The 13,862-nt window shown below is 46.2% G+C and overlaps 1 protein-coding gene across 1 annotated transcript; it reads right to left on the reverse strand.

Annotated features, from left to right (window-relative positions):
- Positions 1 to 835: 835 nt before the first annotated feature.
- On the reverse strand, positions 836 to 5,382 carry CCDC195 (coiled-coil domain containing 195). Its single transcript, XM_051626560.1, has 3 exons — positions 5,121 to 5,382; positions 3,576 to 3,831; positions 836 to 968 (listed from the first exon to the last, which is right to left on the reverse strand). Exons 1-3 carry the CDS (start codon positions 5,380 to 5,382, stop codon positions 836 to 838), a joined length of 651 nt encoding a protein of 216 aa, XP_051482520.1.
- Positions 5,383 to 13,862: the final 8,480 nt, after the last annotated feature.

The following is a 13,862-nucleotide window of genomic DNA, read 5'->3' on the forward strand; positions in this document are numbered from 1 at the left end:
TGAGAGACACTATCTTTACTCATATGACTAGAACTAGCGAGCACTCCTCATTTTTTACAAGCTGTTTGTAGTTCTCTCTCACATTTATTTTGCACCTGGTTGTTGAATTTCTGTGAATGGTTTTTGATCTGAGCTGTGCTGGGAAGCCGTTCCTGAAAAATTCAGATAGTCAGATTTCTTCCTGTTTTGCCTTGGTGTACAGCCTTTGGTCTCTGGCTGAGTGAACACACCAAGTCAGAAGCAGATTTGTACTCACATGATTAGTACTTGCACTCCCTTAGACCTGAACCACAAGTGGACATCAACAGTCATCGCCAAACTTTGCAGAAATTCAGAGTAATGTTAACTGACCCTGTAACATCTTTTTAACTTTGCCAAATTAGTACTGTGAAGTTTTAAAAAGTTTTACATACAGGAAAAACCTCAAAGACTCTTTCATAGCTCTTATCATTTGCACTGAATACTTTTCTGGCAAGGTATTTAGCAAGGCAATCAGCGAACACGAGCGGTGACATGATTTCTACTTTTGGTGACAAACACATCAAAACCAGCTTCAACTCCCTGTTCACAGCAGTCCTTAGGGTGAGGGATCCTTGAAATGTGCAGAAGCTGCTTTGTGGTGGTACCTTTGTTATCGTGTAGCTTCATCATGGTGTATAAACTTCCATCTGGCTTTGTTGGGGCTTCCATTTCCATGCTAAACATCAGGCCAGTGACCCGAGACACAGGCTGGGTGATTCTCTGCAGGCATCTTGCAGGAAAGGAACCTGACACACAGCTATTATTTGAGGCCAATTTATCTCCAGAATCAATGGGCCTTTAGAAATTCACCAGCTCACATATCCTTTTCAGCAATGGTGGTTAACTGCTTTGTGCTCTGATTTTGTGGGCTTTTGAGGCAACCTTGCTTATCACCATATGATGACATATCCATTGGTAAGAGGAAACTAACGGCCTTTACTTTACCCCTGGACAAAAATGAGAAAGCATTCATGAGGATTACAAATGTACAGAACATGCAAAGAAAGTAAAAAACCAATAACCCAGCAGGCAAATGGTAAATACTTTCAGCACTTGCAGGCTGCATTGAGGCAGGATTTCATACCTCACTGTGACTGGGCTCACACAGACTTTCCAAGGGACCAAGCATAGTGTTGGTTGCCTGTTTGTCTGCTGGGACCATCTGCCTTTTTCCACCAAGCTGGAAAGGACCTTAAAGATTATCTAGTTTCAATGCCCCTGCTTGGGCAGGGACACCTCCCACTAGATCAGGTTGCTCAGAGCCCCATCCAGCCTGGCCTTGAACACTTCCAGGGATGGGGCTTCCACAGCTTCACTGGGCAACCTGTTCCAGTGTCTCACCACCCTCATGGTGAAGAATTTATTCCTAATGTATACCCTAAATCTCCCGTCTTCCAATTTTAATCCATTACCCCTTGTCCTCTCAGTACAAGCCCTTGTAAAAAGTCCTTCCCCAACTTTCCTGTAGCCCCTTCAGACACTGGAAGGCTGCTATGAGGTCTCCCCGGAGCCTTCTCTTCTCCAGGCTGAACAGCCTCAACTCTCAGCTTTAACGTACATGAATGAAAATGTTGTAAATGTGCAAATTAGTCATGATTTGGATGCAACTCCACTCTAACTAAATCCAAGGCGATACTTCTATGCTGTTAATTTTAAAGCAAAAATATTCTGTATTACATATAGGATTATAGCTTTGGAGCAAAATGTGAGAAAACTACAACAGACAAAGAACAGGACAGCCTGACATGACCCAACATGCTGGGAAGCAAAAATGTCATCACCATAAAAAATTAAGCTCAATTAGCCTGCTGAACTCATTGCCACAAATTATCCTACTAGTTAAAAGCTTACTAAGACTTTTGTCTGTGTCAGACCTTGGTGCATGTAATGGAAACATCCATCATTGTGGCCAGAAAATATATTAAACTGTTTTTATTACAGGAAACACAAAGCTTCATGTTCCAGAATATCACACAGTGTACTGAGGGGATTAGGTAAAAAGCTCTTTCCATAGAGATTTCTTCTAAAAGAGCCAGCCCTGTGTGGACGCGAGTCTTGGTGTCACACTCATTGCTGTTCACAGCTGAGAAGACATCTCTGAAGATAGCAATAAAATTATTTGGGATTACTGATGATTATTTAATCATCACCGATTCTTTGCGTGCTGGGTAATCTGTGCTTTTAAACCTGTCCATCCTAAGGCATTCGTGTAATAGAGCTGTGTGGCTACTTAGATTGCTTTGAAAGCTCTTCTCCCTGATGGGAAAGCAGCAGCCCTTACTGTTGCTGTTCCTGCACACTGAGCCTGTGCTTCCCAACACACAGTCTTTCACATGAGCTGGCTCTGGGGCAAAGCTCTTGGAAGTGTCTGTGGGCATTGGGAGTCTTAAGTTTCCTTGAACCTGGTGAAGCCTATGCTGAAATCCAGAGTTACAGGGTCAGGTTAAAAAACAATACAAGTTCCCTGCCAGGTGTTAAAATGCTGTAAAACATCTGACCCTCAAACATCCCTACAAGAAGACCTAGGTACCTACAGAAGCTGGCCTTGCTGTCCCCTCCAGCCTCCCACCCAGGTGCAGCCTCCCACCCAGGTTTGCACCTGGCATGTGAGGGGCTGTGCACCTGTCTGCTCTGAAGACATGCTGCAGTGTGAGGGTGGAGCAGAATGACAGTGGCCACCATGTGCCATGGGACAGGTATGTCAACGCAGGTGACACAACCCACTGCAGCCCTGCAGACTCTGGGCAGAGGCTGCTCAAGCCCTGCCCTGGACTTGTGTGGGTGGGCAGACCCAAGAGCTTCTCCCTCTTCAAATACACTTACTTTGAGGCCATTTGGACCATTTTTGAGCATTGCAGGAGCACAAAAAAAAATCTACACAGCTTCCTGGGGTGTGTATCTCAGCACCAGGAGGTGACCAGGACTATCGTGTATCGCTCTCATTATTTGTGCTTCTATCTTTGATTGTTGCTCTGTGCTGGAAAGCTTCTCATCAATGAGCAGAGGCACTCGGGGCTTGTCCAGCAGCCATTTCACCTCATTTAGAAGCCATCCTGAGAATATTTTTTTTCTCAAGGCTAAAAGCATTAACTTGTAATCCTTCAATTACAGACGAAATAGGACACAGTACATCCAAATCCATGAGCCATATTAATCACACTTTCAAAATCATAGCTCAGGGTTCCGTGATAGCTCCATGCTTTTCATTGAAAGTTTAAAAATCCTTTCCAAGCTTAGCTGCTTGTCAGAACACCACATCAATCTGAAAAACTCTGCCTGGCTTTAACAGAGAGAGATTTCTACCCCCTTCACTCTCTCCTTAGCCTCACCTTTCCATACTAAATTTAAACTGCTAAAACCAGCAATCTTAAAGCATTGCAAGGAGGAGCAGGACAACTCACCAAAAAGAGGTGTCCCCTCTGCCCAATGCCCATATTCATTCAAACAAAGATTTTGCTGATGATAAACTAAACCCAAAGCAATTTCTATGTACATTATTAGGTGAAACCCGCAACAGCCCAGGCAGGCAATGCTGTGAGGCAAACTGAACCTACCTGCACTTACAGACATGCTCCTGAAGCAGCTTCGTTTTGCTGGAATTACTGTAGGAAAGACAGTTGGCTGCTGTTTCTTCAAGTCTCCTGTCCTCTCCATTGGTGAGCTGTGCTGCAGAAGGAGGTGCTGGTGGCAGAGCCCTGCCTGGTGCCCTGGTGGGACCCAGAATCCTGCTGACATGCTGGTGGGACCTGGCACTTGGTGCAGCAGGCACTGGGGAAGCGGTGGAGTAGCGCCGCACTGTCATGGTGGTAACTGAGGAGCAGAGACATAAGCAGAACTAGGAACAAGAATAATAAAAATTGTGAGAGTTCAGATACCCTGGATGTGTTTTTAATCACTGTCTTTTGGATAAAAGAAGATGTGTACATAGGGAGGCTGAAAAGCAGAGGAGGCCGAACTGCCCTTTTGGATCCTAGCTTTGGGAGTTGGAGAGGAAAAGCCACAAGTTTGGAAAGCACTTTGCACAGCTTTCACGCTTGCTGAAAGACCAGTCAGCTGTTCCCAAGCTGAGGACATCCACAGCCACTAACAGGCCCAGTTTAAGAGGCTTCAGGTTAGTGACATGACCACTGGGTTTGGTGGGCTTGTCAGTGGGCATTACTCAGCTGCAGCACCTCTCTAGCTCCACTAGTACTGTTCAGCCTCTCATCTAATTTCTTTTCATAGGCTTGTCTGTCAGAACTTGTGGGGGCATTTCTCCACAGCCTGCACCTCCCCTGGCAGCTGGTGGGGAGCTGAGGCAAGGCCAGCCACCAGACCTGTGGAGCATGGGGACTGCAGCAGCAGCTGCAACTCATAACACACACCATGCTGAAGCCAAGAAGTTGTGTTAGTGAAGCAGTTTTCCAAGCAGACTGGACATGGCAGATACTAGACAAGAAGGCGACAAGGCGTGTACAATACCTAACAGCCTGACCCTGCCGATAACCACATCCTGTTCTAGACAACTGCTTCTCACCAGACAGCATTTTGCTCTAACTCCTACTTCATTAAATCCTCCAGAACTCCCAACCAGACTTCTGTAACTGAGAAATATTTCCATTTTTCCCCATCTGATAGAACTGTGAAAAGAGTGCATTCCTATGTATTGGCCCTTTTCTCCCTCAGCCAAAATTAACTGTGTTATCTGCAAAAAAAGAAACTGCACATCTGGCATCGTGTATGCAACCCATCACTAATTTTTACTATTTGTAAGAGTTTTTATCGTATTTTAACTAAGACAAGAGAGGTTATGGCATAATGACAACTGTTGGTCCTTTTCTGTCTGGAACAGAACAACAGCTTGTGAATTCACCTATTTGCTTGAGCAGCAACAAAATACTCCACTAAGCTCAGCTTGGAAGATGCAGGTAGCCCCCTAAAAAGACCAGAGTTGAGACACCTGGTTAAGGCGTGTTTAGGCACTGAAAGCATGCACACCAAGTTGACTAGACAGACAACTAGTGGCTCATCTCCTGTTCCCTGCAGACACGTAACAGGAGGCTAGGAGATCCCACACCAGCAGCACAAGGGTGCCACAAACAGCGCTGGCTCTTCGGTACCTGTCCGCTGCTTTGGTGCTGGAACGGGACCAGCCACGCTGCTTTCAGGAAGGAGCGCTGGAGAGCCAGCCGGTCCTTCCCCATCACTGCTGAGGCTTCTCACGATGCTCCCACCTCCTCTTGCTGCCTCTTTCTCCAGTGGCCCAGCTCTCTGCACACAGACCTGCAGCTCTCCCCTCAGGGCTCTGTTTTCACTCTCCAGCTTGTTGATTTGGGAACGCATCTTACGGATGACCTGGAGGAGGTGGGTGTTTCCTTCCATGACCCAGCAGCGAGGCTCCTGGCTCCCCCACCAACACACCCGCCCTGCAGAAAAGCTCCTCAGCCAGCAATGGACGGACCGTGTCCTTAAAAGCCTCTGGACAATCAGAGTCCCTCCCCACAGGCAAGGCTCACGCCAGCTCCCATCACCAGCAGGGCTGGATGGAGCTGTCAAGTTACTAGGAGAGAGCCCATGATTTATTCATCCAGGGTCTCGTTTTTCAGAGCAGAGCTGGCCTCTGATACACTGCAGAAATCACTGTCAACACAGGATCACTGCAGTGCCCACAAACCCTCCTGCCCCCTCACTTGCCTCAGGCATTGGTGTTCTCCAAAAGGACCAAGCAGGACAGAGCTCATTGACTTTGGTTTGCCCAAAAAGGCCAGTGACTGCCCTGGTGGTACTGAGGGAGGGGCTGCCTTTGCTGGGCAGCAACTTGTGTCTCCCTTAACACCAGGGGAATTGTTTTCACTCTGTCTACCTGGAAATAAACTCACAATTTTTCAAAGGGAAATTAAATTCCTGAAGGAACACTGATCCAATGCAAGCCCCTGGCTATTAGCAAAGCACACAGCAGGTAAACTAAAGCTCCCCTGGATGGCCACAGCAGAGCCTACTGCCCCTTCCCAGGCACTCAGGGAGGCACCTACACCAGCATCCTGGGAGCGTAAGGAGAGACAGACTGGGCATAAATCTTGCATTAGGGAGGGAAACACAATCCTCCATGCTGCTCAAATCACCTCGTCCCTAAAGTGATCTTTCTGCTGGCACTAAAATACAAAAACCTGTGGAACATTCTTCCCACCCCCCGCCACCTACTTCAAAATACAAAACAGAGAATTCCAGAAAGCCAGGAGGAAAATAATTTAACACATCTTTTGCTTTGAGATCATTCGCTTTCCAGTAGCTCAACAGTGACTTAGGAATATCTTAGGGGAAAAAAAGACCTTTTGGCTGTATGCACTTCACCATTTTGCTGCTGGAGGCTGGGGAAGAAAGGAGAGCTGGTGCGAGGTGCTCGAAACAAGAGAGGACTCAAGTTTTATTTTTCCAGAGCGTGTCAGAGGAGGGTTATGGTGAGGAAGCCACGGGGTCTGTGAGGAAATGCTGCTGCCCAGCAGCTACCGGGAAGTTCGGCAGAAACTGCTGGAATTGAGAGAAAACCAGGGATACCTGTGAGGAGCTTTGCCCACAGGCATGTTTCCGTGTGAGTGGTGCTGCCCTCTTGGGAGCAGCATCCTCAAAAAGCGCTTCCTAAGGACAAAGTGGCTCCTGTGGTTCATTCTGTGCTTGCTCCCCCCTCTGACCTGCAGCAACACACCGTGCCAGGCAAGGGCAAGTAGGACTTGCTGTAAGACCCGCAGGAATATGCAGCTATGATGATTTTTCCAGTGACATGGGCACAAAGCTGGTGACTGGGAGTCACAGGCAGCCCTTTCATCACCTGGGAACCTCTCCAGAGGCCTCTGTGTGATTTGGGCTGCAGGCAGAGAGGTGAAAAGGATCTGATTTTTCAGGCTGCAAACAAAGCCCACAGCACCCGTGATCTGAAATCACAGTGCAAGGGACAGAGCATGCCAGGCCCTGCTGTATTTGCTAGCCCACTGTGAGGCTGGTGGCAGCCTGGGCTTGATGTGCTGGCACTAACCTTGGTGAAGCTCTGGGAAGCTCCTGGCTGTCCTCTCTCCAGCCCATCCAGATCGTATCAACAAGTATCAGCTTTTTCTTCCCTTCTAGAAAGGTGCATGTTGCTGAGGGTATAACAACATAGAGAGTCAGAAATAGGCTTGGAATCAGGCTTAAATAACAGCACAGGTGCCTCTGTACTGGAGACAACATTTGGTGAGGAAAACTGCTGGAACAGAAACACAAATCCCCTCTGTTTGGGAGTAATTTAAGGATTTAAAACACAGCAGCAACCCTCCATGTTGGTTTCAAATTCGTTCTGTTTCTCCAGCAAGAGGATGAGGTACTGGAGCAGCGACAGCACTCACGTGTAATTATAATATTGCTGCTGATCCTGTAGCTGGCAGGTTCAGATGGGCAGGGGACACTTGCCAGCTCAGCAATTAGCTTACCTCGGCAGCAACTGAAGGCATCTGCTCCTCAGATGCCATGCCCACTGCTCCACTGGACCAAGACCGGAGCAGGCACAGACCTTTTGCTGTACCAGAGACTTCCAAGTAAATGGTGTTTGTCTTGTAACCTCACTGTGAAACACTTCAACTTGAAGTCATTTAACAGAAAGGACAGAGTTTCTCCCACTTGAGCTGCTTCAGCAAGTTGTGCTCGGTAGGACATGAACCTGGTCAAATTGTATTCACCCTCAGTCACATCCAAACCTCTCCACTAGGAAAAATAACCAAACACAGAGGTGGAGTTTCTGACAGCTGCTGAGCTCAAGCAGCCTCACAGGAATACTCGTATGTGACTGCTGGAGCATGTGAGAGAGTAGAGAGGTGATTGTCCCCCTGTACTCAGCACTGGTGAGGCCACCCGTGGAGTGTTGCATCCTTCACCGCAGCCATCAGCTAATTATTCACTGGCTAAATACATTTTGGGGCTGTTTGGAGTGCCCCTGTATTAGCCATGGGAACACCTCCCTCTCCTCTGAGCTGGCATCGCTCTGCAGCTGAACAGAGAAGCCCAGAGGCCCATTTTGGCACATTCCCACAAGTATAAATGTTGAAAATTTTCCGTACTTATTCTGAAAAGTGTGAATTTTGGCTCCAAGCTATTGTGCAGTTGAAACCTGCTAAAACTGAAATCCTAAGCCCCTGCTGAAGCAGAAGGGATGGGGCACCCATTCTGAAGGTGCTTGGGCAGCAGCTTCCAGGCAGAATGAAAATTACCCAGTGGATTGGCAGGATGGGCCTGAGAAGGTGATTGCAAGTCTGCACCAGCACTCTCCCCTTGACATTGAAGTGGAGAGATACGAAATACAGAACAAACTGGGTGGGAGTGGGATGCAGGGACATGGGGACACAGGCTGGCTTTGGGGCAAGGACATAACCAGTGGCATCTGGAGAGGAAGCGAGGGCAGATCTCATAGAAATGTTCCCTGGCCTCACGTGTATCCAGGCATGAGAGAGTACAAAGCTGGCTGCTTTTAGTGCTGCAGTGAAATCTTTCCTTACACTCATGACTATTTAAATGCTCCCTTTTAACCACGGCTGAGCTGTGGCTTTTGCTCCTGCTGGGTGCAGCAAGGCAGTTGTGGGGAGCCGGCTGCACTACCTCCCTGAAAAAAGAAAGATGAGAAAAACCAGCTTTTAAAGCATTCTCAGGTTTCATGATCTGATCAGATAACAATGGAACAAAAAGTTATTTGATTTGTATATTTAACAGGGAATTGTTTAACTTGTTAACATCCATTAAACATCCTTTCTCTTTTGCAAGGACCATTTGCCTGACTGTGCCTTAACCCCCTCCATACACAGAAAATCCCACAGAAGCCTTGTTAAAAGAAACCTCCACTTGCTTCAGAGGCTGTAGGGAACCAAATACCTGTGCAACCTGCTGAACCTTTAGCTTGGCATACACAGCCCAATACTCCCATTAGTGTTGCTTTGATTTTAAGTATTCAAAGTTTCTGAAAGGGGTCTGATTTCCAGTAGGGGTTGCTCAATACTTTCAAAAAACCAGACTTAACCTGAACATGGTGAAATAGAAACTCTGAGATACATGAGCCACATCCAGAAAGCTTGGCTACAGTTTTGGACTGGGCGGGCAGCGTGGCAAGGCTACAGAAATATTTCAGACTTTTCAGAGAGCCTCCATGTTGCATTTCAAGGTCTCTTGGTCTCTCTCCCTTTAAATGCATCCTAAAGTTAGTCTGGAATAATCAGAATTAATCTGTTTTATGCCAGCTCCCTACAAGCACAACATATGCTACAGAGTACAAAACCATTTCTCACGCAAGAAAATCAATGTGCTCAGTTGGAGACTTTCCTAACTAGGAGCATGCAACTGGGAGCACAGTTACCTGCACAGAGCTTGCAATAGCTTCCAAATTAAAACAGGCCATGACTCATGGGAGATAGCCTCGTGACTGCAAAGCAGCCCCAAGCAGAAAATCCACCTTAGAGTTCAAAATAATAATAATTCTTTCTTACTTTTTTCAAACAAAACATACCATATAAGACATATGTGAGGTTATTGGATCTGTGGAGTTATAAGACATCGCACCATATGCAATCTTTGCAAATACATCTAAAATGTGACTCAGAACTATAGAGAACACCACGTGGCATTTGCAGGCCACAAAAACATACCACAGGGCAAGCAACACCCTCACAGCTGCTCTCTAACAACAAAAAAAATGATTATAGATAATTGAAACAGCATATGGGAAGCACAACTTAAAAATCACACAGAAACTGTGTCTTCTATAAAGCTGGGGGATAATTAACCAGAAGAAAGGGAAACACATTTCTTTGCTAACATTCAGGGGAGATGTTCATCCTGACAACTTCAGGATACTTGTTTTAGTGAGTAATTAAGAAGTGCACGATGAGCATCATCAACCTGGAAGAAAAGTCAGTAACTATGATTGCAACTTTGCATTACTGAGAATTTTCAAAAAATGCCTGTACATTGTCACCATAAAGAAGCAACCACACACGTATCCCATGCAGACTATGACTCCTGGCCTGAAGGACACCCAGGACTCTAACTCCTACCTCAGTGGGCCTCAGGGATGCTCCTAAGGGCATAGGAGATGGGTGGCTGCCCAGGGTTGATCCCAAGCCTCTGTCAGGCACAGCTTTCCCACAGGGGCGGCAGCACCTTCTCCTGCAGTGCCCTGAGCCAGAACTGCCCGGGTGCCAAACTTTTCTGAATCTGTAAAAGTGACATACAGCCTTCTAACTAGGAGGCTCTCCTGAATGAGCTTTTTACCATTCTGCCTTAAAACCACACTCTTTTGGCCTGATAATTTAGACATTGTCACAATGTTCCCCTCACCCTGCTTGTTTCACTATACTTTTTATCACCAAATACTCTCAAAAGTGCCTAGGAGATAGGAAAGTTACTTGTTATTCCCCATAGCTAATATTTCACCAAGGAATGGTGCTGGACTTCTCTTGAGAAGAATAATAATGTTTTCATTTCCACCCTGAGCTGCCCTACAAGCCGAAGGCTGCCAGAGCCGGTCTCTGCAGCCTGGAAGTAACAAAGTGCTGGAAGTTCCCCATATGGGGTGACTGCCTGGATCCATCCATGCAAGGGAGAACCTCATCCCCTGTGCCAGTCATGGTTGCTAGTGCTTCCTGCATTCCCAAGCAAAAATGATTTATTTTGTTCAGTATGAATTTGCAAATAATTTTAGTTGTGTTTTTCAGTAAGAAGGATTACATGTTTGAGGACAAGAGAGGTTTGACTCAGCCCCGATGGAGGCAGCAGGAGCAGAGCTGTGTGACTTGCCACTACATGGGGTGTGTAACAAGGCAGGAGCTAAAAACCTTGCGGCCTCATGATCCAAATGCTCTGACCTTGGCAGGCACTGAGCTGGGAAACTGGACTGCTCCAGCATGTCTGATCTCTGTGGAGCACTGACCCACCATCCTGAACTTCAGACATCACTACATCTGCATCCAAGCTTTCTCCTGCCAGGAGTGCTCTGTCCTGTGCAGGCAGAGCTGCCATTCCCTCAGAGCTGGGGGAGCAGAGGCCCAGCAGGTGTCCTCCCACAGAGGAGCTGACCCTCTGCTCTTCTGGAGCCCCACGGATGTGCCTGCAGGTTCTCTCTCTGTGGCTGCACAGCTCACCGGAGCAGGAGCTGTGTCCTTTCCTGTCGAGATGTAGGCACTTGGGGCCACCACAAAAGAAAAGCAAAAGAAAGTAATAGCCAAGAACATCACATTTCTCATTACTCGTGTTGTCTCAGTTGGCTCTCAGGTGTCAGTATAGCTTGCTGGCTCTTGCTGTCCCTTTCTGCCTCAGGGCAGCCACCTTCCATTAGCAGAGCTCCAGGATTTTATTGTAGGGTGAGCTGGAAGGTGGTGGCCTCACCACTGCTCTGCTCTAACTCAGCTCTGCAGGCAGGCCTGAGAGCCCCGAGCTCTGACAGCTCATGGTGTTTTCACACCTTCTGTTTGCTCATTAGTTTCTGCTGCAATTCCGAGTGCTTTGTTCCATGGTTATTGTGGGCAGCATTTCCAGCTCCCACCCCAAGAAGGCATTTGAGATAATCATGTGTAGAAGCAGACAACACAACCAGACTGCTTATCCCTACCACTGCTGGCAATGCTTTGTGGCCTGGCAGCCCCCAGTGCTCCCACAGCCACAGGCTAGCTATGACTGGCACCAGTCACCATCAACCTCAGCTCACTGCCCAGCCCACCACACACCCCATAGTGCAGGAACTGCCCCAGGAGGGGCATCAGCTCATCTGATTTCTGCTACATCCCAGAAGCAGCCACATCAGGTCCTTCAGCAATCTCTACCACAAGGAGGGCAGCTGGAGGAGAAGCTGCCTGCCCTGCAACAGCCTCCAGAGAGGAAAGCAGGGCAGGAGGGGCAGAAAACCAGTATGGGGCCAATGGGGCTGTGCCAAGCAGGTCCTTCTCCAGCAGCTCAAGCTAAAGAGGAGTGGATCCAGCAGTGGTGGAGCTGAGGGTCCTTCATACATTCTAGTTTTTTTTCCCTTTCCACTTTCCTTCTCTACAGCTTTGGATGGTTTTCTCAAATCTCATTTCTCTGCTCTTATTTGGTATTTGATTTTAACATCCTTTGATTTTAACTGCCTGGGTTCAAAATTCACTTAATGGCTTTAAATTTCTCATTGGGAATATGTAACACTGATTATTTTTGTGATAACCTAAATATGACAAGAAAAATCTTTAGCATGCATGCCAAACTAGTTAAAATTTGGGAAACATATTCAAACCTGTAGCAAATACTTTAAAGATGTCCTTGAGAGATGATCTCTCATGAAGATTCATCTTCCCATACTAGAAATACTCAGTAGTCAGTTACCAGTTTTAAAAATGTTCAAAACTGAAGTAAAAAGTAGTTGCAGCCTGATGCTTCTCAGCACACACGGGACAAAATTTTTCACACCAAGATGCAAAAATCCATGTCCAAGACTACGTATCAAGGTAATTTTCCTTTTTCCCCAATACAGGCCCATGGCTGGGCAGCATAGTAACACTGTTTCTGGAGTAGAAACAGTACAGATAATCTTCCTGCTTCTCATTCTCATAAAAAAAAGAAAAAAAAAAAGAAAAAAAAAAGAAAAAAAAATGTTGCCAATGCAAGATCTCTCCAGTGAATGTTAAGATATAATTACCCTGCAAGGAATGATTCCTATTAAACATTTAATACACCTCCCTCTAATTGAAATTTAAGCCTTCATTTGTGGTTGGGTGTCACTAAAGATGTGATTAAACATAAAATATGTATAATGCTTAACTCCTTTTGGGGTGTTGGAGCAGCTTCCACTAAGTAACAAACATAAATAATTTCTTTTGCACTTTAAAAAAGTTTTTAAAGTAGCTCAATTTGAGGCTGGTACAGGAAGATCTCTTTCTTCAGATGAAAGGAAATCTTTCACCAGCTTTGCCCACAGCAGCAGAGGGACAAGAGCCTCGCTTCGCCCTCACCTTTTTGCCCCTTGAATCCTGCTTCCTCGTGGGGCTTTGTGCTGCCCCAAACCTCCTCCTCTGCCACCTGCTTCTCCTCTGGCTGCCTCACGTGATTCCTTCTCTGTGTCAGAGCTTCTCAGCCTGCACTTTAAAGTTTTTTTTTGTGCAGAACTGTTTGCCATGCAGCTGTGATGGACAAAAATGTAGATTTTCTTTTTACGCAAGTCATCTGAATTGTGAAAGAGTTGAACATGCAGGGCATCAGTGGGGATACCAACCAAACACATATATGCATATATATATTTTTTTTGCTTATTATTAATGATCTTGCTTATAGCCTAAAAATTAGACCTTGTCAAAGTTTAATTGGTAAAGGTAAGTGCCTATGTAATTCCACACCTTATCAAGAACTTAGATGAAGACTTGAAGAAGTACTGGCACCCATTTTCCCTGTCCATCTTTACCCTTCTTTTTTTCAAGCAGCACAATTAACAAAATTTTGAGTGCAGCATTTGCCTGGTCCCCTCGGACTTTTGCTCTCAGGCCACAGAGGCCCTGTCCATCCTGCAGTAAAAATAAACCCTATGAATGTCACCAGGGGGAAAGTGCATCTCCTCTTGTACTTGTTTCCCTCCCTGAGATGCTCTTCTCTGTGTGTTTTGCCCACCTAGAGCTGATTGTTTGTGCATAAAAAAAAACAAATGAAAGTTGTTGTGTGGTTATTTTAAAATTATCCTAATATTTTGAAATAAAGCAAGTCCAGAGAATCACTTTCAAAAGTGACTGAAAACTAAATCCAGCTGTAAGAATACACAGAGAAATAATTTACTGGAGAAAACCTCAGCTCCGAGAACAGCTGACCATGTTCTTGTGGCCACCTTAGACAAAAGGAAT

This window comes from Apus apus, chromosome 8 (assembly GCF_020740795.1).
Source record: "Apus apus isolate bApuApu2 chromosome 8, bApuApu2.pri.cur, whole genome shotgun sequence".
Lineage (NCBI taxonomy): Eukaryota > Metazoa > Chordata > Aves > Apodiformes > Apodidae > Apus > Apus apus.

What these genes read in the sequence shown, in the direction of transcription:
- CCDC195 (XM_051626560.1), bottom strand. Translation starts at nt 5,382, where the DNA reads ATGGAAGGAAACACCCACCTCCTCCAGGTCATCCGTAAGATGCGTTCC. An exon ending in AGCACCAAAGCAGCGGACAG is followed by an intron (nt 3,832 to 5,120) that starts GTACCGAAGAGC and finishes TCTGCTCCTCAG; the next exon opens with TTACCACCATGACAGTGCGG. An exon ending in GAGCATGTCTGTAAGTGCAG is followed by an intron (nt 969 to 3,575) that starts GTAGGTTCAGTT and finishes ATTTTTGTCCAG; the next exon opens with GGGTAAAGTAAAGGCCGTTA.